Here is a 22,582-nt window from a genome sequence, read left to right as displayed (position 1 = left end):
GTCTTTAAACATTTGCATTAATACAATGATTTTACCAAGAAGACAAAAATTACCGAATCATGCACCGGCGTGAAGTTTGGATTCTACAAATCGATCGATCATGATTCCTATAAAACATATTATTTTAAAACATGAAAATTGCAGTGTGGTTCACCAGTTCTTATTATAGTCTAGATATTGGAAAATGTTATTTAATATAAACTTTTTGGGGGCGGCGCGGCGCGCGTGTTATCTTTTTTTGCCGCGACTTTTTTTTTCGGGTGGCGATTTTTACTAGACCCAATAATGTCTATCAGGGGACTACATTGGGTATTTAGCTTCCCTGGGTCGACCCCGATGTGCCCCGGTACGTTCGAATAGCTTTGACGGGGCTCACCCGAGTGAGCACTGCCGGGTCAACCCAGGGAAGCTAAACGAACGCACCCATTGTGTCGTATAAAATGCCTACAAAAAAATTACAAAACGAAATTTTTGAACTCAAACTTTTTTTATTGTATTGTTTTATCCTTTATTTAGAAAAAACATGGCACCTTCGTTTTAACACAATTAACCACATTACTTGGAAGGAAAATGTTTCTCAAAATGCCCAGTACACTATCAAAAGCTGCAGTGCATACTCTAAATCAAGTAAGTGTTTAGTATCATTCTTTTGAATGGTTACCAGACGTGTTACATTTCGATGATCAATCCTTTCTTGCCCCTTTTTCAGACATTCATTCATACCAGACACCTCCATACAAGAAAGAAACACCCCAGTACACTTCACATGATCCATCGACTGCATGTTCAACCAAGGTTGCTAAACTTGGCGGCACACTAACTTGTCTGCCCTACCCCTTACTAACGATGATATGTATAGAAAATGTATTGTGTTTTTATAAACGGTGCCAAACAAAATGCTGGAACCACTAAGGCATACACTATTGTAACTTCCTTTTATCTGGAGTAACCAAAGCACGCATTAAACCCCCACAACAGGCCTTTTCAATAAACAGAGCTGCCAAACTTGTTCTCACGGTTCTGATGGAGAGCTCATGGATCTCGCTAAACTACACTGGCTACCATGGAGAAACGAGTGGCAGTCCACCCCCCCGCCCCCCTCGTGCCACGAATTGTTTTTCCCCAAACGACATTGCAATATTTCCGTTAAAATTACGTCATAATGAAATTGGCCTGCTCTTTTACCAAATCATTGCAATGTCGTTTGCCCCTTACAGGGGCCCCTTCAAATAATATAAATAAACAGAAATTTTACTGAAATTGTTGATGAAATTTATATCCAAAACATCTGAAACTACCGGCTGGTGCGGTAGGTCACTTCTTTTATGTTCACCTTTTGGGGTTTGTGTAGACTAAGCAAGTCGGCTACAACATCATCCGTATCATCGTTACTTTCTGTCACTCGAAAAAATTTACTTTGCGTCAGAAAAAACAGAATTTTTTCTGCTGCCACTTTCGCTCCTGGTCTATGGTGCCACTGTCGAAGGAACGAGCGTATTTCCTGAATGTCGGTCTTCGTCCATGTACCATGTTTACGCACAAGAACGGGTGGTGCTCACTGGAGCGAAAAAGCTTACGTGGTATATACACACAATTGACTCAAAAATTTAACAATATCGCTCCATTCGTGCAAAAAAATGGAGCGATTTTAACAATAGCATGACGTCCCAGGTGTGGGTCAAGTCGCATGATGCCCTCGGCCCATTCTTACCCACGATTGGCGCGCACCTCCGGGCATTTTCCTATTATACGTAAATGCTAAATGTATGCTTTATTATTGATTCAGCTAAACCATTATGACTGTAGCAATGGTTGAACTCGCACTCACTGGAGTACCAAACGGGTCGGCCGACGTAGAAAACTACACACGAGGTGCATGCCGCGTTTTTGTCAAAAACGTCACCAAAAGTCAGAAAAGGAGTGGATGAGCACTGCTCACCTTTTTAAAGGGTATGAACACTAGGTTGCGCAGGAATTAGCCTTCCAATTTGTGAGAGGTATGTCCTTAGGAACTTACAAAATTCAATCAAAGATGTCGGCTACCTATTCTTCAGTGAGCAGTGCCCACCCAAGCAAGAATTATTTTCAGACTTTTTGGTGTCACCTAAAAGTTGAGTCCATAAGCTATCAATACGTAAACCTTTTCCCCAGAATCATTTATTTTTTATTCGGCAGCCATTTCAAAAGTGTAGTTTTTTTTAAAGACACACTGTAGAGGAATAATGGTCTGAAGGGTTTAGGTTACAGATTACTGGAAGGGCCGCGAGTCAGCATGGACGGACCAAGATCACCTACTGATGAACAACCTGGAAAAACAAAATGAAAAAAATACTCTAGATTATTACTAGTCAAAGACAATTAAAGCCATTGGACACTTTCGGTAAACAGTATTGTCCAAGGCCCACACTTCGCGTATCACAACTTAATAAAATAAACCTGTGAAATTTTAGGCTCAAATTGGTCATCGGAGTCGGGAGAAAATAACGGGAAACCCCACCACTATTTCCGCACATTTCGCCGTGTCATGACATGTGCTAAAAATAAATCCGTAATTCTCGATATCGAGAATTGATAATTGTTTTAATGTTTTCTCAAAGAGTAAAGCATTTCATGGAATAATATTTCAAGAGATGTCTTTCACCATTACCTTCTGTAAACCCTGTAAGTTAGTTGTAAATCTGTATGAGCTTTTAATTTTTTTTCTGTTCCGAAAGTGTTCAATGGCTTTAACACAGCGTTTCGTGAAAATTATAGACTATTTTGATTAGTCAGTTTGTAAATTTATCAATAAAAACTGAATGGAAGCCATTCCAAAATGTCAACAAAATCAGTTCTTACCCACTGCTAAGCATTAAGATTCGAACTGCCTATATCTACTGGGCTAGGCTGATCGGTGATCTTGGTAAGACACTGTAGAATGGCAAAGGTCGTGGGTTCGAGTCCAACCAGAGTAATATTATGCCTGTGATTAATTTTGTGTTCACATATATAGAGCTCGGGGAAAGTACTTAGTATACAGTACTAACACACATCGGTGTATGTTGTTAAAACAAAACATTAACATTCTTTAACCCCAATGCCAGTTTTCATCTATTAAGATCGGTTCTTCTTAACATCAATCTTCTACAATGTGACAGGTCCCTTCCACTCTTTCAAGGGGAGGTGCCAATCTGACAACGATGGAGCATTCGTGTGAGAAACCTTTACGGCTCGGGGTGCGGGCCCAATTAAGGGCCCGGGAAAATTTTGCATTTTAGACGCTCTGTGGTGCAATCTAGGGCCAATTTTTAGGGGGGATATTGCGTCATCTTTTGCTCACAGGATTAATGCCCAAATAGGGACACAGGGTTTCGTCTTACACAATGCAGAACTTGGGTTTCATGATAAAGGTGGTCAAAAAGGTGGGGGGGGGGGGGGACAAGTGATATTGTGCCCCCACCCTTCAAAAGGTGGGGGGGGGGACACATGTCCCTCTGTCCCCCCTGGATTGACGCCCATGCAATGTGATAATTTCTGACGTACAACATAATTGTATAGTCTTCATTCCAGACAAAGAACTATTGTGTACCTGAAAGGGCCATGGCCAGACTCAATTCATCTCGAAGAAGCTCAAGTACTTTCCTCACTCCTTCCTCACCCTGAGAAAGACAAACAATCATAATGTAATCTTAACTCTATACATCTTACTTCAACTGTAATAAATTGTAAGATAGTGGATTTGAATTTGAATTTGAACTTGACTCACTCCTTCCTCACAGAAAGACTAACAACAATTAAGTAATTTTTTTTGACCGCGCGAGGGCGCTGTAAATAGTATTTTTATCACTTCCGGGGGTACACGCGATTCGCCCTGCACAAATTAATAGGCGTTCTGTCACCTTTGTTGCGCCGTAGTTTCAATTTGCTTTAGAGGTGGATTATAACTGCTCCTTTAAAAGTCTTATTGTCTGTGATGGATTAGATGTCTGTGGTGGTAATGTGTTCCAATCTTTAAAAACTGTTTTGGGTATGAATGAATATGACCCCGGAAGTGATTGAGAGCGCCCTCACACGGTCAAAAATATGGCCCATTGTTTTTATTTTTTATGTATACAAAACAACATGAAAGCAAACACAAACTTGGTTATTAATAAAACGCAGTTGACTATAAGAAGGTAACATAATAAGAAGTGGTGATGCAGACATTGTATTACGTACTTTGTAGGTTAGACCCCACCATACAGGTCGTCCAATGAACACTGCTCTTGCTCCTAGAGCTAGTGCCTTCAAGACGTCAGTACCAAGACGGACTCCACCGTCTAAGTATACCTCTACATTAGTGCCCTGAGTTACAGCAATGACTTCTGCTAATGCATCAATCTATATGATGAAGAAATAATGATAGTCAATCACTTTTGCATAGATGGGTCGCACATAGCGTTATCGACCGCCATGTTTTATGATAAATGAAAAGTGCACGTCTCTACTAACTACCTGTGCGCGCTGCCCACAACTCTCACTCTCAGCCATTAGGGAGGTTAAGCACGTTACGCGAACAAAAACGTGAACGTGAATGTCAAAAAATGTTGTTGTACAAATCTCGCCTTTTGAGCATTCGTGAAATTACCATTTCTCACTTCAGATACGTACGTTCAGACGTCATACAAATAAGCCCAAAGTGGTGACGTCACCTAGAACCGACCAGGTTTTTGTTTACGTTAACGTTCACGTTTTTGCTCGCGTAACGTGCTAGCCTTTTTCACGCATGCACGTTTCATCAAAGATGGTGGTCAATGACGTCATGTGCAATCCATCTTTAGTGTTGATACAATCTAATAGGTTTTACTGTGACACCAGAGAAAAAGTTTTTCTTCATGAGTTGTAGTTGATCTAAAAGATGTAAGTGTTGTTGATGGGTGGGGTTTGTTGTTGTTATATCGAAGGAAAGACACAATGGACACCAATGGAACGAGCAGTGAAGAGCTGTTGATAGTATAAAACATTGTGAAAAATTGCTCCTACTGAAGTGTTGTGTTTTTTGAGAAGGCAGTAATTGTCCACAAAATTGTATTTCGAAACCTCGGAGTTAGATTTTGAGGTCCAAAAATCAAGCATCTGAAAGCACACTTCGTGTGTCAAGGGTGTTTTTTCCTTCTATTATCTTGCAACTTCGACGACAAATTGAGTTCAATTTTTTGTTTATGCATAGTGACAATTACCAATAGTGTCTAGTGTCTTTAAGATTATCCTAACGTAGAAAGAGTTTGTTGAAATCAACGGCATGTGTGCCTTTAATAAATATAATATTCCTCTAAACATTGACGTACACTTGCTGGAACACCGTCCAACTGCCGTCCACCATGATTGGAGACCAATATCCCATCTACTCCAGCAGCCAGCGCCTCTCTTGCTGCATCTCCTAAGGGACAAAAGATCAATAAAAGTGTAAACTCTAGTTTCCTCCGACAAAACTCAATGAATTAGGTTGAAAAAGCATGACAAACTAAATCTGATATCATAACAATGAATTGTTAGCATACAACCTTACTTGGTTACGAGTAATGGGGAGAGATTGATGGTGACAAACATTGTGAGAAACGGCTCCCTCTGAAGTGCCATAGTTGTCGAGAAAGAATAATTTTCCACGAATTTGATTTCGAGACCTCACATTAATTAGAATTTGAGGTCTCGAAGTCAACCATATAAATGCACACAACTTCGTGAGACAAGGGTGTTTTTTTCTTTCATTATTTTCTCGCATCTTCGACGACCAATATTGAGCTCAATTTTTCGCAGGTTGGTTTTTATGTTGAGATACACTAAGGGAAAAGACTTGTATTTGACAATTACCAATAGTGTCCCCTGTCTTTAAAAGAAAAACGTTCCCTCGGATCGGGTGAGTTAGTCCATAAAAAAGCGTTTGAAACCGTTTGAATGTATGGTTAGAAATATAATTTGAGGTGATATGACTCTGGACACTGTCGTACTGTGGAGGTTATCAATGAAATTATTATTTTATCGGCTGTGTATACCATTAAGAGAATCCGACAATGGGAATGAATTTCTCTTACAGTGTTGAAGTCAAGACCCATGCATCCGATACCAAGACATGTCGAGACTAAAACAAAGGGGAAGACCGGTTTTGAGACCTACAACACAGTTTTCTGACGATGACTAGAGCAAGCTAGTCGAAACTCTGAGACCAATTCAAGAACTGACTCCCGCGGCAGTACAGTTAAATCGGCCATTAAACTAAAAAGTATAACGTAGTCCCAGCCAATGTTCTATACCTATACGGTTAGTAGTTAAAAAGGCAGGACTGCTCTTCTCAGAACTGAGAAATCTCCCGAACATCCACTCCGCGGTAGTAGAATAAAGAAAGACAGTTCTCTAATAACAAACTCTACCTGGTAGCTCTAATAACAAACTCTACCTGGTAGCCCTATACAGGAGTCTTTCTCTGTACATAGGAACAGTAGTACTGTAGTACAAAACGAAAGTGTAAGGCCATCTACCTGGCAACTATGATGCACACAGGGTCGGTGTTAGAGCAAATCAAGTAGTATATTGATACCTCGCCATGTAATGCTTCAAATCCTATAAATACAACACCCATTATTTAGTAGTTTAATATCATTATCCAATTAGAATTGTTTTGTTTATTCTCTGTATTGCCTTTATTGGCTTTGATAAAATACCTGATAAGATGCCTTTGACTATGACTGGTAGACTTGATAGAGTTTTAACCCATCTTATATCCGACCAAGTAAGTGATTCTGAGAGCTCGTCCGGGCCGTATGCAGGTTGAACAGAACCTGAAACTGGTCTGTAGGAACTTCCTTCTACGTTTGGTATTCTGGATTGTCAAAAAAGTCTTTGGAAGGTTATATTAATATTTTTTGTCATGATAAAAAGAATATTTATATTATTTTCTCTTGCCAATAATTTGTTTTCCATAAGCAACAAAGAACATTCAAATACAACAACACACAGAAAAAGCATCAAACAAAATTAAACAAAAATGCCTAAAGAGCAGTAAACTAGAAAACCACAGACAGAAGACATTTGCCAATAATTTTATTGGGGATGAGGTAATGCTTTCTGCTCTAGCCAGGCTAAGTTCTGATGGATGATACCCAACCCTAAATCCGTATTATGGAACTGTAAAGGGGTACCCTGTTTCAACCCAAGGAGTATGTGACAACGGCCCATGGGAAAAAAAATGTGTAGCCCACATCCTAAAGTGGCCTTCAGGCATTGTGTGTCACTCCAGGCGACTTGCACAAAACAATTGAAAAAAAGAGGATTAGCTTCATGCCTGACGGACCTGAGCGCTCTCGGTACGAGGCCACATTTATATACGAATGAAATAGAAGCGTTTGCAGTAACACCAAGTAATGACTATCTCTAAATGAGTTGGGGCGGTTCTGAAAAGAACCGTTGGGTTTCTCAACGTTTCGATCAGTATGCTCTGATCGTCTCCTGCTATGGAGCATCAGAGCATATCTGATCGAAACGTCAAGTTTACCCAACGGTTCTTTTCAGAACCACCCCAACTCATTTAGAGATTGTTTTTACATGGTGTTAACGCAAACTCTTCTATATCTTATTTCCACCATGCAAAGTTTCAAATCCTACTTATACACATGAAAAAACCAAAAAAAAACACCAATACCTTACAGCAGGGTTAAACCCGCCATATCGCTCATCGTTTAACCTGTTGCCAGCGATTGGAGAGTCAATTGTAACTACAATGGCTTTATAACCAGCCCTCTCTGCCCTGTGTATTAGATCTGCTGTTAACTTCCGATCTGTGAAGAGGTACATCTGTAACCAAAGATGGCCAGTGGGTGCTGCATGTGCAACTTCCTCAATGCTACAGGTGGCATAGGTGCTCAAGATCATTATGGTACCCATAGATGAAGCAGCTTTAACAGTGAAAACAAGATTATGTCAATTCAACTATACTATTTTACCCATACACCGATGTGTGTTAGCACTGTATACTCAGTACTTTCCCGAGTCCTGTGAAAAAAATATCACAGGCATGTTACTCGGGTGGGATTCGAACCCACGACCCTTGCAATTCTAGAGGAGTGTCTTACCAACTAGACTACTGAGGTTGCCCGGCAGCTAGAGGCAGTTCGAATCCTATGTTTTGGCAGCGGGTACCGCAACGATAAGAGATGTTAAATTTGCATCAGGGGTATAAGAATGTTAATTTTGGTTATAGTCAAAACGAACAGAAAGTTCAGAACCACCCCAACTCATTTAGAGAGTATCATTACATGGTGCATGGAGGTCAGTGTTATAGCCACGGTGGGCGGTGCTGGGCGGGCCTGCCCAGCACTCACAATTTTTGCCAAGCACTCTGAACAAAAATACATTATGCCACCCAGCATAGATTTCAAATATTTTCCACTTTGCATTGATCTGACACACAGCTAATGATAACGAGTATCAATGTCACAGGGAAAGAACACAATCCAAAGGCCATTCAACTTATTGCATGGCCCCATAACATGAACAGTTTGGGAATCTGGCCCCACTTCAGCAGTAATGGCCCCATAATTAAACATTAATAATTTTGTTGATCCCGTTGCCCTCGGTAGACTTCCAACAAAATTTAATTTTTTGCCCACCACTAAAATTTGTCTAGCTACAACCCTGATGGAGGTAGCCATGCATGGTGTTACCGCAAACCTTTATCCTCCTCTTACCAGTTTTCACGGTATTATGCCTTTTCCTTTGAATTGGGAAAAAAAAATAATGATGCCATATATCAACCGATGCCCTAATTATGTTCATTTGTTTATATGAAGTATGCAAACATATATTAAAACTTGTTGGACATTGAAATGTTCACACCACTCACCAATCTTCGATGACTTCAACTGGCCCCATTTGTTTTGAGTTTTTCCTGTTTTCACGGCAAACGAGAAAGTATGGTTTCCAGGTGAAGCCATATACATGGGAGAAACATCTGCAGTGACTACAAGTGTTCGTTGAGACTCTGTGTATGACTGTATAGCCAGCAGTTGTCTTCATTTTATTCAAAATATTTTTTTTATAAATTTTTTAAAATTACCATGGTAACTTGCGAAAATAAAAAAAAAATAAATAATAAAAAGTGTGAATAATTACTGGCTTTTAAATCTGATTTTTATCTTTTTTTATCTTTTTTATTTCTTAATATTTATAATGAAGCGTATAAATAAACAGTAATAATTGAATCAACAAGCTGATGTTTAAATTTTAATATTAATAATATTGGTATGAGGGTTAAAAAATAAAAATCTGCAAAAATATTAGAAAATGATATAAGGCACATGGCTTCTTTAAGCCTCTGTATTTTCTTCCAGAATGCTCAGCAAAATATTTAGTCACATGATTTGATCATCATGAACTGTGAATTGAAATAGTGTTTGATGAAACTTTTTCGGTGGGCAAATATTTTTATATGGCCTCAACATTATGACATATTTTTGTACCTTGTAGAAATGCCTAAAACACCAAACTTTTTGCATTTACAAGTGCAAATAACCAGTGGAGCCTTACGTGTTTCTAAGTTTTGGTCAAGGGAGAGGAGACTCTTTGCTTGGCAAATAAAACCACACAATTTTTATATAGGGACTGTTTACATCGCGCACAGAGAGGTAAAAGATTTGCCACGATTTTAGGGAAACCTCGAAAACAGGACCTCCTACGATATTATGCCCACCATGCAAGAATAGTACGAGTATACGATATTGTTTAACCAACCATAACACTAGGACTCTGCGCCTTTTTGTTACTGGGGGAAAAATGCATTGAGCCTTCAGCCCTTGACACATACAATACACTGATTCACTAAAGCTTATTGATGCATAATATGTATGCTCTGTGCGTACCTCTAGCTGTGGCCGTCTCCCCGTCACTTCCGCTAAGTTTCTGAATGGCTGTTGGGCAAATACCAATAGGGAATGGTACATGCTGGCCAATAATAGTCGCTGATAAGTCTCTCTTGGAAACATCTCTCAGAACCCTTGGGCGGATGCGAAGTCTATTGAAAATGAAATGAAACACTCACATCAGTAATTCACCTTGATGGCTCTCTTTCAAACTCGTAATCATTAGCCATTATATATTCCTGGCACTGCACACTTTAAAAAAATATTTGAGGTTTACTTTCACGATTACACCTTACCTCTTGAATGCATTCCTATTATCATGGAGGGTCTGTTGATCAGCTGCGCCATTGCTGACGTAATTAAAGACTTTTTTAGGAAGGTTGTCTCTCGCATACTTCTCAAAGTCATCCAAACTTATCATTTTGATGTGAATCAACTTGGGACAAATTTTTCTGTTGTGGGGATGGGCGCGTCGTCTGCTAAATCAATCCCATGGAAGGGCGCCACCGGACGCCATCGTTTAGTTAGGTGGATCGAATAAAATAGGGCCCTCTACCGGCGACTATGATCTCCATTATCCAATGAAGACTATAGTATTAGTCTTACTACAAGACGTTGTTTCGTCATACTAGCAACGTAACGATTTACGTGCATATGCTAACAGCGTGACACATAAAACGAACAACGCCAATAAAGACTATTTCTTTCTCAGACTTCGAACTTTAAGCTTTGGCTTTACTGCAATTTCATCACAAGCTGCAACTGTGTAAATAAATACTGGAATTGCACCATAGGCTAGCAAGAACAGTTTAGAGAATTCCATCAAAAAGGGGGACAAGTTTGGTCGTCTGCTATTCAGTACTTGAGAGTGAATCTCATCTGTTTTGTGGGAATTAGCTCAACAACCCGCAACCAGCCAGCAGTCGGCGGTGAGTCATTTGTGCACAGCACAGGCGCCAGGCGTGACAGGGAAGAAAGAAACACACACTTCTTTCTTTGCCTTGTTTTACAATTTATGGTTATATAAACTACGGTAGTGTTGTTGTCACTCAGTCATATCAACAAGCTGATGTTTAAATTTTAATATTAATAATATTGATATGAGGGTTAAAAAATAAAAATCTGCAAAAATATTAGAAAATGATATAAGGCACATGGCTTCTTTAAGCCTCTGTATTTTCTTCCAGAATGCTCAGCAAAATATTTAGTCACATGATTTGATCATCATGAACTGTGAATTGAAATAGTGTTTGATGAAACTTTTTCGGTGGGCAAATATTTTTATATGGCCTCAACATTATGACATATTTTTGTACCTTGTAGAAATGCCTAAAACACCAAACTTTTTGCATTTACAAGTGCAAATAACCAGTGGAGCCTTACGTGTTTCTAAGTTTTGGTCAAGGGAGAGGAGACTCTTTGCTTGGCAAATAAAACCACACAATTTTTATTTAGGGACTGTTTACATCGCGCACAGAGAGGTAAAAGATTTACCACGATTTTAGGGACACCTCGAAAACAGGACCTCCTACGATATTATGCCCACCATGCAAGAATAGTACGAGTATACGATATTGTTTAACCAACCATAACACTAGGACTCTGCGCCTTTTTGTTACTGGGGGAAAAATACATTGAGCCTTCAGCCCTTGACACATACAATACACTGATTCACTAAAGCTTATTGATGCATAATATGTATGCTCTGTGCGTACCTCTAGCTGTGGCCGTCTCCCCGTCACTTCCGCTAAGTTTCTGAATGGCTGTTGGGCAAATACCAATAGGGAATGGTACATGCTGGCCAAGAATAGTCGCTGATAAGTCTCTCTTGGAAACATCTCTCAGAACCCTTGGGCGGATGCGAAGTCTATTGAAAATGAAATGAAACACTCACATCAGTAATTCACCTTGATGGCTCCCTTTCAAACTCGTAATCATTAGCCATTATATATTCCTGGCACTGCACACTTTAAAAAAATATTTGAGGTTTACTTTCACGATTACACCTTACCTCTTGAATGCATTCCTATTATCATGGAGGGTCTGTTGATCAGCTGCGCCATTGCTGACGTAATTAAAGACTTTTTTAGGAAGGTTGTCTCTCGCATACTTCTCAAAGTCATCCAAACTTATCATTTTGATGTGAATCAACTTGGGACAAATTTTTCTGTTTTGGGGATGGGCGCGTCGTCTGCTAAATCAATCCCATGGAAGGGCGCCACCGGACGCCATCGTTTAGTTAGGTGGATCGAATAAAATAGGGCCCTCTACCGGCGACTATGATCTCCATTATCCAATGAAGACTATAGTATTAGTCTTACTACAAGACGTTATTACGTCATACTAGCAACGTAACGATTTACGTGCATATGCTAACAGCATGACACATAAAACGAACGACGCCAATGAAGACTATTTCTTTCTCAGACTTCGAACTTTAAGCTTTGGCTTTACTGCAATTTCATCACAAGCTGCAACTGTGTAAATAAATACTGGAATTGCACCATAGGTTAGCAAGAACAGTTTAGAGAATTCCATCAAAAAGGGGGACAAGTTTGGTCGTCTGCTATTCAGTACTTGAGAGTGAATCTCATCTGTTTTGTGGGAATTAGCTCAACAACCCGCAACCAGCCAGCAGTCGGCGGTGAGTCATTTGTGCACAGCACAGGCGCCAGGCGTGACAGGGAAGAAAGAAACACACACTTCTTTCTTTGCCTTGTTTTACAATTTATGGTTATATAAACTACGGTAGTGTTGTTGTCACTCAGTCATGGGTCATGCATCTTCGTAGAGAATGGGTAGAAACACTTTTTACACACGGAACACAGTGATGATTTGTCAAAGGGTTTGAGGTGCAGAAGTTATTTGACTAGAGAACCCGTGTGCACAACTAGCTCTCCGTGAAACAAACCTATATGCAAACAACATTGTAATTGTTTAGTTCTTTTTCTCACAATGTACATCAGCAAACTTTATTAATTAGTCTCATGCTTGTTTTAACGTTTTTAACCCCTGGTGATAAATTTATATAAGAAACGCAGCAGGCGCCAATGTAAAAGAAAAGTAGTCATATTTTGGCACTTAAATCTACATTATATTTTATAATCATTAAAAATATGCCCTTGTTGTCCTGTTTTGACTAGTTTTTCCGTAATGAGATTGCCGACATACGACCCATGTAGCTTGAGCGCATCTCAAAGTATCCTACTTTTCAAAGGCCAAATATATCATGCGTGTAAAATGCTAATATATGCTCTAAAACGTTACCTTATAAATTCTCTCAAATAGATTATTGTTACAACAAAACTCAAGTTGGCAGGGAACCCATTGCGCGAGCTATTAACTGAGCTGCAATTTGAGGAAATGTCATCGACAGAAACACAAAGAGAAGAGGTTTGTTCTTCGGCACTACAGGAAGACTCAACTTCATCAGTCTCCCAAGATAAACAAGAACCACCGACTACAGAGCCTGAAGCCCAAGGTTTGTTTGTGTGTTTGTTTGAATGATCTTCCCCGTCAAGGGAACTTGGCAAACTCCCACAAAGGGATATAAACACCAAGCTGGCAACAGCCAATCTCTCTCATATACAAACATTGGTTTAACGTCTATCTACTGCACAAATCAAGAAATTGTGATTCAGTAACTAGACGACAATATTTATTCTAGTCATTGTGAAATCAGCGGTCAGTTGGGGGATTCGAACCCCAAACCTTGTGACTGCAAGTCCTGCCGTATAACCACTTGACCACACTGACTCGTATATCAGAGGTACTCTTAGGGGAGATGACAGCGGAACGATCCTCATTGTTATTAGGAGTATATTTGAAGAGTCAACGTGGTTTGTTTTATCTACATTTCCTGCTGGGTCTTGATCAGGACATGGCACATAGTAAGCCTTTACTATCCCTTAGCCTCTGGGGTCGTTCACAACATTATTTCCCGCCTGATCCCCAACTGCCCTCTGAGGTTCTGTTCTGAATTGATCTTTCTCCGTACCTTTCGCAGCAACGTATTCGCAATTGAGTTGAGCAGGGTTGAACTGCTGTGAATTATTCGTTGCAAATTTGTGACGTTACAGGAACACGTTGCCTTGGATCGGTCGAGTTGGTTTTTGAAAAGCGTTTGTAACCGTTTTTCATAAAATGCATATGGGTAGAAAGATGTTGTAAAAGTAGAATACAATGATCCACACAAACATGCCTCAAAATTGCGTGGTTTTCCTTTTACCTCGTCGACTAACACGTCGGCCATTTATGGGGGTCAAAATTTTGACTCCCATAAATGGCCGACCGTGTTGGTTCGCACAGTAGAAGGAAAACCATGCAATTTCGAGGCAAACTTGTGTGGATCATTGTATTCTACTTTTAAAACGTCTTTCCAAACATATGCATTATATAAAAAACGGTTACAAACGCTTTTGTTTTGACCAACTTGTCCGATCCAAGGCAACGTGTTCCTTTAACATTGTATTGCATTTGCAGGAAGTATGAACCTGGCTTTAGTGAGTTTAAAAACTTGAAGTCTCGTCATGTTGACTTTTTTTTTACCCATATTTCACTGTGCCTCTGATACCGTCAACTATCTTTATGTTTTAAAAGTTTAAAATCATTAATTTATTAGCTTCAATACAAAAATATAGTACAGTCAGCTTCTGATTAAGTTTCTGCTCTAAACATTAACTGAATTTGTATCAGGAAAAGATGGAGAATTTGTGTACATATTTTGTTGAAATCTAGCAAATCAGAATGAGTTTACTTTTAAAAACAGGGAACCTCCATTTTGATAAAGCACTATGAACATTTTGTACTACTTGGCATTGAAACAATTTGTATAAACTCATTATTTATGTTTTTATTTTTGTTTTAGGTGTGGAAGGTGAAACTAATGAAGTTTTAGAACCGACTGCAACAAGCAGCAAGAAAACACCCAAGTGTCGTTTCTTTAAGAAAAGCGGCACGTGTCGTTTTGGAGAGGGATGCAAATTTGCACATGAGCTTCAAGAAGGTTCACCAAAAGATGTTTCTAGAGGAGCGATCTCGTCTGAAGGGAGTGAGGATGTGGGTCAGCCTGAAACAACCCCCCAGGGAAAGCCTGATGCCACCTCTCTGGGAAAGCCTGTATCATCAGCAGCAGAGGCAGAGAAGAAAGCCTGTCGGTTTTACTTGAAAGGATCGTGCCGTTCCGGCCAGAGGTGCAAGTTCCTCCACGAAAAGAAAAAAGCCATCAATAAGACGGATGTTTCCTCCAAAAAAGATGAAACTACCGGAGGTGCCCCGAGAGAAGAGTCGTCCGATCTAAAGTCCGGGGATGCGAAGATGAAGAAAGAGAAACCTCAAAAGATCTGCCGCTTCTTCAAGGCTGGTCACTGCAACGCCGGAGAACGGTGTAAATTCGGTCATCCAGAGGATTATCATGATCAGGCTGCCCATGCCAAGGCGACGAAGTCAGAAAAAGTGAGGGCCGCAGAAAGAAAGCCCAACGTCCCTCCGACTGCGCCGATGACCATGAAGATCGCAGATGCTAGCGTTGAGGATTTACAGAAGTTGAGAGAGACAGAGATTACGCAGTTGATGAAAAGATTCACTGAAGAGTGTTTGACAGTGATTGAGAATGAAGGAGAGCGTGTTTACAGAGTTACCATCAACCCTTCAGACCCTGACTGGGTAAGGAACTAAAAATTTAAAAGTTTAAACAAATTTTGGGTGTATTCTGACGCATGGTCTCTTTTTAGAAGAAATGATGACTTGAAGGGGCCTTGCCACACGAGGCAACTTTTACGGGCAATTTTGAGGCAACCAACCACAGTGCATGTTACAGGATCACTTTGGTAGCACATGAGTAATTTTTTTGAGCAATGTTTGAAATACATACGAAAATGTAATTTAGCCGTTGCGAAAGATTTTGAAGGGTCGAAACATTTTGCATTTATACCATATTTTTTATGTCGTTTTGGTTGGCAAGCAGTTTGCAACAGCTAATTCTATTTTTTCAGCCTTTATCTCGATTCTAAAATTTAAACACCACTCTCCATCTCCAATTTTGCTCTTCTTTTATTCCTTTATTCTTGCAGCCTTTTGATGTTCGAGACTTTGAGTTAGAGGTGACGTTCCCAGCCTCGTATCCTGTTGATCCGTTTACAGTCACTATGCCTGAAGATCAAGTACTTCCTAACACAGTTCTAGAGTAAGTCAAAAACGTTTCCTAAAGACAGGGTTTACATTTGGTTGTGGAACTGTTTTAGTGCTTTAAACCTAATGTAAATGTGTTCAATAAAACTATTTTATGAAAAATAGCGCATTGAGATATCTGCAAACACTGTGTTAGATAGCGAGCCGTGCAGGCCGTGTTAGCACGGCCAGTTTGGCTGAAATCAAGGGCAAAATTTTGATGCACGGCTTGGTTGAAGCTGTGCTGACCAATAATTTCAGTGAAAATTACTGAACTTTATTATCATTGTTTGTGTTGAAAAGTTTAAAAACAGCATTGAGTTAAATTAGATTTGGTTTTACCAAGATTCCTTCTTCTTTTTGAATCAAACTTTCAACAATGCAACCATAAAAAAAATGCCTCGAAGTTGTCGCGAACAGTACACGCTGTTGGCTAATATCTCAGGCAGTTATGTCCAAGTATAAATAATTATCCATAATTGGTAATACACAGTCTAAGAAGCATTTCTGATTTGAACCTACACCCACAACCAGAACCTCAGTACATTGCAACTAAACCGCTTGGCTAAAAAAACGCCAGAACAAAAAGAGTCTGCCCGTTTCATGATGGAAACTTATTAAACAGCTGAGATGGAAAAAAAACACAAACCAAATTGAATTATAAATGTTGTTGGATTTTTTTTTTCTTGCAAATTCAGTTTAGAGCAGTGTCTTACCAACTAGACCACCGAGACTGTCTGATCCCACCCGAGTAATATATATTTTTTTACATATTTCGGGAAAGTACTGAGTATACAGTGCTAACACACATCAGTGTATAAAACCAGAATTAATATTCTTTATCCCCAATGCAAATTTCCATCTATTAACTTCTATCTCAACAGGCACATGGGTGAAAGCATTAGCGAGTGGATTCTAGCAAGACACGGAACCAATCAAATCTCAGGGAAAGTGGAGTTGATGTTCCGCCCATTCTTAAGATGGTTGGACAGAGGTCTGGAGAGGATGTTCACTGATGCGGCAAAGAAGGTACACACAGGTCTCAAGAATATACTCCCTGACTTGGTTGCTATCTCTGAGGTCAAACAATTGAAGCAGAAATCTTTTTTATTTTAAACACCAACCCCCCCCCCAAAAAAAAAATAAAAAAAGTATTATTATTATTTTTTAAATTTTTTTTAAAACTTGGATCAAACTTGTTTAAAAATTAAGATAAAATCAATATGGAACATCCTGCATTGCAGAGTAGGGCTTTTAAAAACCAAAGATAAATGTTTCTTTTTTGGGGGGTCAACCGCATATCACATCCCTGGAGTATGCATGTACTCACTGTGCATAACTCTTAGGCCGTGTCCGAAACGACGACTTCGGCTACAGCTACGTCTAGATCAGCGCATTTACCAGTGTTGAAGAATAGGCAGACGCGCACGATCTAGCCGTAGCTGTAGCCGAAGTCGCCGTTTCGGACACGGCCTTACTTATAGAAGCACACGATCAACATGGAAACTCGTCCATCTCACACTCTGAAAATTCAAAAAGCCCCTTCTGAACAATGTGGCTGACTCCATGTGGACTCCAAACTTTTCCGCCAGACACAACCTTGTCTCATTTAAACTAACAACCGAGAATCGATTTTTCGGAAATGACGCAGCAAGTGTCCAATAGTTATCCATATTGGACTCCAATACATAGCAAAATAGTGGATGACATGTGCTGTGCAGTCCAAATCGTTTCACAAGGATCTGTGTGTTATATAAAAAAAAATTTCAATTGTATCGTGCAATCTTTGTTTCTAGTTCCGAACTGCTTTTCTTTGACAACATTTTCTCACTGGATGAGCATTTCTGCTGAACGGATAACTGCAAATTGTTGTACATATGTTTGAATTCACAGTTCAAGAAAGTAGTGGATGCCAAGGTAGCTGGTTTTGAGTTTGTGGCCTACTCAAAACAGCCGCCACAACAGAGTGAGGACAACGCCAGTACCCCACGTTACGACGATTCTGTTCTTGGCCCAGAGGGAGTAACCATTGCACTTCAAAGATCTACACTATTGGACCAGGGTGCAGTAGATGATGACCAGTCTACCGATGCAGTATTAGGTGTCACACCCTCTGAAGAGAAAACCACAAAGCATGATGACATTTCTAATGTTCAACGCAAAGGAACGGAGATAAAACTGAGCGGACTCCAGCTGTCGGAGAGTTTATCGACCCTGGTGGCGCAGAAAATTGGTGTTACCATTCAGTGCACACGGTGTAAGAGCAATTGTGACGTCATCACGCCCCCGAGGCGACTGAACTCGGCTCGCTGCGGGAAATGCCATCATCAGCAACTGGTGACCTTCAGGCCAAGCCTGGTGCATCATTTCTCATCGACCTTGGGGTTTCTGGACCTCGAAGGATGCACGACCTTTGATCTCTTATCGACCGAATGCATCTTCGCCATTGGATGTCTTAATTGCTCAGAAGAAGCAAAAATTGAGGTATGTAAAGTTTGTAGAAAGAAACATTTAAATCAGAATTTGTTCTCATTTACTCTTTAGTTGACCACCTTCCTGCTGCCCGGCCTTATTCTCAATCATACTTGCCATTAACAGGGGTTACAGTTTGGACAGATCAAGGCCCACTGGTGTGAGAAATGCCATGCCAAGATGACGGTTCAAATGGAAACAGCAAAATTCCAGCGTCTGCAAGCATCAGACTGTCTTCGTAAGTAAAATTAGTTTCAAGTAGGTCCAGTTATTCTAGATACAATAGACATTCACGGGAGGAGCAACACATTTTATGTGACCCAAAATATTCATGAAATATTCATGAAAATATTAATGAAAATTTTAACTTCATCAATTGATCGCTAGAGACATAAGCAAATATTTTTAAAAAAACATGCACGTCTTTTAAACATGGAGTTTTCCTCTTGTGAGATCAGGCAAAACTCTTTCAAGGGAAGTTTTCCACCATGATCATCTACCAGGGTTTGTTTAGGCAGTCATAACCAATAACAGTTTTGGTGAAATTGGTCGTTGGTTAATCACCTTCAGATGACCGAAACAGTTATTGGCTACAATCGCCAAAATGCAACCCATGTATGGTTGGCGAATCAATGAAAATTTATTTGCTCAACCCTTAACAAGTCATCTTTATCCCATGCTTATACTACAGCCGCAGACAAAGCCCACGTCATCCCAGTGAAGTCCATAAGAAAACAAGTCCATCCAGATATCCATGAAGGTCATCCACTCCCGCAGAATGGCACCTGCAAACACTACAAGAAGAGCTTCCGCTGGCTGCGCTTTCCCTGCTGCGGCAAGTGCTACCCTTGTGATGAGTGCCACGATGCGTTGGAGACGGACCATGAGATGAAGTACGCTACTCGTATGATCTGTGGCTTCTGCTGCAAAGAGCAGGTGAGAGTCTGCAGTGGGACTTAAGCGCCCTTAAGTGTTTCTGATCAGCAGAGTGTGGGTTCGAGTCCTGGTCGTGTCCTGAAGCAGACACTTAATCGTTATTGTTTCATCCTTCGACTGGAACAAAAACTTGTAGGTCCTGTGTGATTTGTAATGCACGTAAAAGAACCCAGTGCGCTTATCAAAAAGAGAAGGGGTTCGCCCCAGTGTTCCTGGTTTGATCGACAGCATTGCGCCACTGACCTTATAAACCATTACATGGTGCTATAAAGGAATAGGTCTCATACTTCAAAGATGTAGATCTGCATAACTTGCAGGAAAAAATACTAAGCATTTTGATACATCCATAGGGGTGTGATAACAAGGGAAACTGACTGGGTAAGTTTTGTTTAATTGTGAATGTGATTTTGTTTCTCCAACAGCAATTCTCACCGGATAAACCCTGCGTCTCGTGTAACTCCCTTACCACCAGAGGAAGGACAACTCACTGGGAGGGAGGTTTGGGATGTCGAAATAAGACCAAGATGAGCAAGTAAGTACCAGGGCCCAATTTTATGGCTCTGCTTACCGTAAACAGAATCGGCGCTTATGGAAGCAGGGAATTCTGTGCTTCTGGCAAGCGTGTTTCACAGGTTAGCTCCGAAATCCACGTTACTATTCTATGCTTACAAGACTAGCGCAGAAATTAGGCGCTTGCACGTAAGTGGGGAATCATGATCACAAGTGCAGAATTCGGCAGTAAGCAGAGCCGTGACATTGGGCCCCAGCGGGCCACATGTTATCTTGCCTTTATTATTTTTATTATAAATTTCTGGTAATGAAACTAAGGATAAGTAGTATTTGAAACTTTGCATGGTGCAAATAAGATGTAGAAGAGTTTGCGGTAACACCATGTAATGATTATCTCTAAATAAGTTGGGGTGGTTCTGAAAAGAACCTTTGGTTTAACACGACGTTTCGATCAGTATGCTCTGATCATCTTCTGGAGAATGCTGGACTCTGATGCTGCATGCTGCTTAAGTACTGTGGAGACGGATTAGCTTGGTGATGTACGAAGGCGGGAAATACAGGCGGGAAGTTGAACTAGATGATGCGTGGTGAAACCTGCTGTGGAGCTAAGGATGTCTCATCTGTGAACTTGAGAACTGTGAAAGGGGTAACCCTGTTTTAGCCCAAGGAGTAGGTGGCAACTGAAATGAATTCCACTTGTGGTTACTTTTTTGTGTGAAGATGGTGACCCAGTTTCAAAAAGCTGTTAAGCAGAAAGTTCTGCTTGATCAACTAGTTTACTTGGGAAAAATTGCGTGGGACACCAGTCACAACAATGTAAACTTAATTGTAATTTTGGCTGGTAGCCCGTTTCTGTTAAGCAATATTTTGTTGTGCTTTATGAAATTTGGCTAATGTGTGAATCTCTTATGGGACGATTGTTGCAGAGAAATGTTTGTTATTAAATTATACTCAGGTACTTGGTGTTACCTTAGATCTTACTCGACTATAGCTCCACCATACAAAGTTTCAAATCCTGCTAAATTCTGCTTCTATCTATTCAAGGCAGTGGACACTATTGGTAATTAATCAATAAATAATTATTAACATAAAACCTTTCTTGGTGACGAGTAATGGAGAGAGGTTGATGGTATAAAACATTGTGAGAAACGGCTCTCTCTGAAGTGCCATAGTTTTTGAGAAAGAAGTAATTTTATACAAATTTGATTTCGAGACCTCAGATTTAGAACTTGAGGTCTCGAAATCAACCATCTAAACGCACACAACTTTGTGTGGCAAGGGTGTTTTTTTCTTTCGTTATTATCTCGCAACTTCGATGTCCGATTGAGCTCAAATTTTCACAGGTTAGTTATTTTATGCATATTATTAGATACACCAACTGTGAAGACTATTACCAATAGTGTCCACTGCCTTTAAGGAACACATATTTGGAATATATATTTTGAGGTGGATACCAGTGGTCAAATCTTGTTGTTATTGTTATTGTTTCAGAACGGATAAACAGAAGTACAGTAACATCTCCAAGACAGTCTCAAGGAAACAGCAGAACATACAAAACGACAAGAAAGCCGTGAAATAAGGGGACAAAATCCTGGTGTAAACTCAACTCAGGCCCTTTGTCCAGTACGAGCTTTATTAGTAACTGTTTACTAAAAGAGTAGTTTCATAGTATTTTGCGGGTAAAGAGTGTTACTTTCCATCCTGTAGTTTCTGTTATCAAAAGCAACAATGTGGGAAATATTGATAGCTAAAAAAACAATGATAATAGACCAAAATTTGTATCCAATTAGGTCAATAATTAAAAAAATCAGAAGTTCCGCATTTTTATCAAATTTAGATAAAATATTGAAAAAATTACAAGGAGTTAGTCGATCATTTTTTTTTCATTTTGGGGCTTTGTGCCCCAAATGAAAAAATAAACCCACTAGCATTTTTATCAAGTTAAGATAACAATTTAAAACAATTTGAAGGGTCCATAATGTTTTTGGTAAAATCAAAAATTTGGGTCCAAAATGGAAAAACCACAGGGGGTTAGTCCAGCATTTTTATTAAATTTGGGTCCACAGTGGAAAAAATTCACACAGGTAAAGTCCAGCATTTTTATCAAACTTGGGCCAAAATGGAAACAAAATCACAAGGGGCAAGTCCAGCATTGGTCTCAAATTTGGGTCAAAAATGGAAAAAATCTCAAGGGGTAAGTCCAGCATTTTATTAAATTTGGGTCCAAAATGGAAAAAATCACAAGGGGTAAGTCCAGCATTTGTCTCAAATTTGAGTTCAAATAAAAAGAAATCACAAGGGGTAAGTCCAGCATTTTTACCAAATTTGGGTCCAAAATTGAAAAAATCACAAGGGGTTAAGTCCAGCATTTTTATTAAATTTGGGTCCAAAATGGAAAAATCACAAGGGGGAAGTCCAGCATTTGTCTCAAATTTGGGTCCAAAATTTAAAAAATCACAAGGGGCAAGTCCAGCATTTTTACATAATTTGGGTCCAAAATTGAAAAAATCACAAGGGTGTAAGTCCAGCATTTGTATCAAATTTGGGTCCAAAATGGAAAAAATCTCAAGGGGTAAGTCCAGCATTTGTCTCAAATGTGGCTCCAAAATGGAAAAAATCACAAGGGG

The 22,582-nt window shown here is 39.8% G+C and overlaps 2 protein-coding genes across 4 annotated transcripts; one reads left to right on the top strand and one right to left on the bottom strand.

The window, feature by feature from the left end:
• Positions 1-513: 513 nt before the first annotated feature.
• Positions 514-12,020, bottom strand: LOC139942137 (2-Hydroxyacid oxidase 1-like). Of its 2 annotated transcripts, none has more exons than XM_071938861.1 (8): positions 11,881-12,020; positions 11,585-11,736; positions 7,655-7,907; positions 6,678-6,835; positions 5,307-5,398; positions 4,198-4,359; positions 3,569-3,638; positions 514-2,306 (listed from the first exon to the last, which is right to left on the bottom strand). In XM_071938861.1, exons 1-8 carry the CDS (start codon positions 12,003-12,005, stop codon positions 2,242-2,244), a joined length of 1,077 nt encoding a protein of 358 aa, XP_071794962.1. In that variant the 5' UTR covers positions 12,006-12,020; the 3' UTR covers positions 514-2,241. The 2 variants fall into 2 exon arrangements, with proteins under 2 accessions (XP_071794962.1, XP_071794961.1); XM_071938860.1 differs by lacking the exons at positions 11,585-11,736; positions 11,881-12,020 and adding exons at positions 9,870-10,021; positions 10,166-10,342.
• A 290-nt stretch (positions 12,021-12,310) lies between these two features.
• Positions 12,311-22,454, top strand: LOC139941526 (uncharacterized). Of its 2 annotated transcripts, none has more exons than XM_071938064.1 (10): positions 12,311-12,513; positions 13,158-13,350; positions 14,737-15,533; positions 15,941-16,053; positions 16,922-17,066; positions 17,931-18,521; positions 18,636-18,747; positions 19,201-19,445; positions 19,868-19,977; positions 21,447-22,454. In XM_071938064.1, the coding sequence occupies exons 2-10, from the start codon at positions 13,233-13,235 to the stop codon at positions 21,532-21,534; spliced, it is 2,319 nt and encodes a 772-aa protein (XP_071794165.1). In that variant the 5' UTR covers positions 12,311-12,513; positions 13,158-13,232; the 3' UTR covers positions 21,535-22,454. The 2 variants fall into 2 exon arrangements, with proteins under 2 accessions (XP_071794165.1, XP_071794166.1); XM_071938065.1 differs by lacking the exon at positions 12,311-12,513 and adding an exon at positions 12,650-12,721.
• Positions 22,455-22,582: the final 128 nt, after the last annotated feature.

The sequence above is a fragment of the Asterias amurensis genome, chromosome 9 (assembly GCF_032118995.1).
Source record: "Asterias amurensis chromosome 9, ASM3211899v1".
NCBI lineage: Eukaryota > Metazoa > Echinodermata > Asteroidea > Forcipulatida > Asteriidae > Asterias > Asterias amurensis.
This window is presented reverse-complemented; position numbering and strand designations above follow the sequence as displayed.

Bases quoted from the DNA above. Each gene is read 5' to 3' on its own strand.
- LOC139942137 (XM_071938861.1), bottom strand. From the start codon at position 12,005: ATGATAAGTTTGGATGACTTTGAGAAGTATGCGAGAGACAACCTTCCT. The intron at 11,737-11,880 runs GTAAGGTGTAAT...CATTTTCAATAG, and splicing joins AATAGGAATGCATTCAAGAG to ACTTCGCATCCGCCCAAGGG. The intron at 3,639-4,197 runs GTACGTAATACA...TGTCTTTCTCAG, and splicing joins GGTGGGGTCTAACCTACAAA to GGTGAGGAAGGAGTGAGGAA.
- LOC139941526 (XM_071938064.1), top strand. From the start codon at position 13,233: ATGTCATCGACAGAAACACAAAGAGAAGAGGTTTGTTCTTCGGCACTA. The intron at 13,351-14,736 runs GTTTGTTTGTGT...TTTTTGTTTTAG, and splicing joins TACAGAGCCTGAAGCCCAAG to GTGTGGAAGGTGAAACTAAT. The intron at 19,978-21,446 runs GTAAGTACCAGG...TTATTGTTTCAG, and splicing joins AATAAGACCAAGATGAGCAA to AACGGATAAACAGAAGTACA.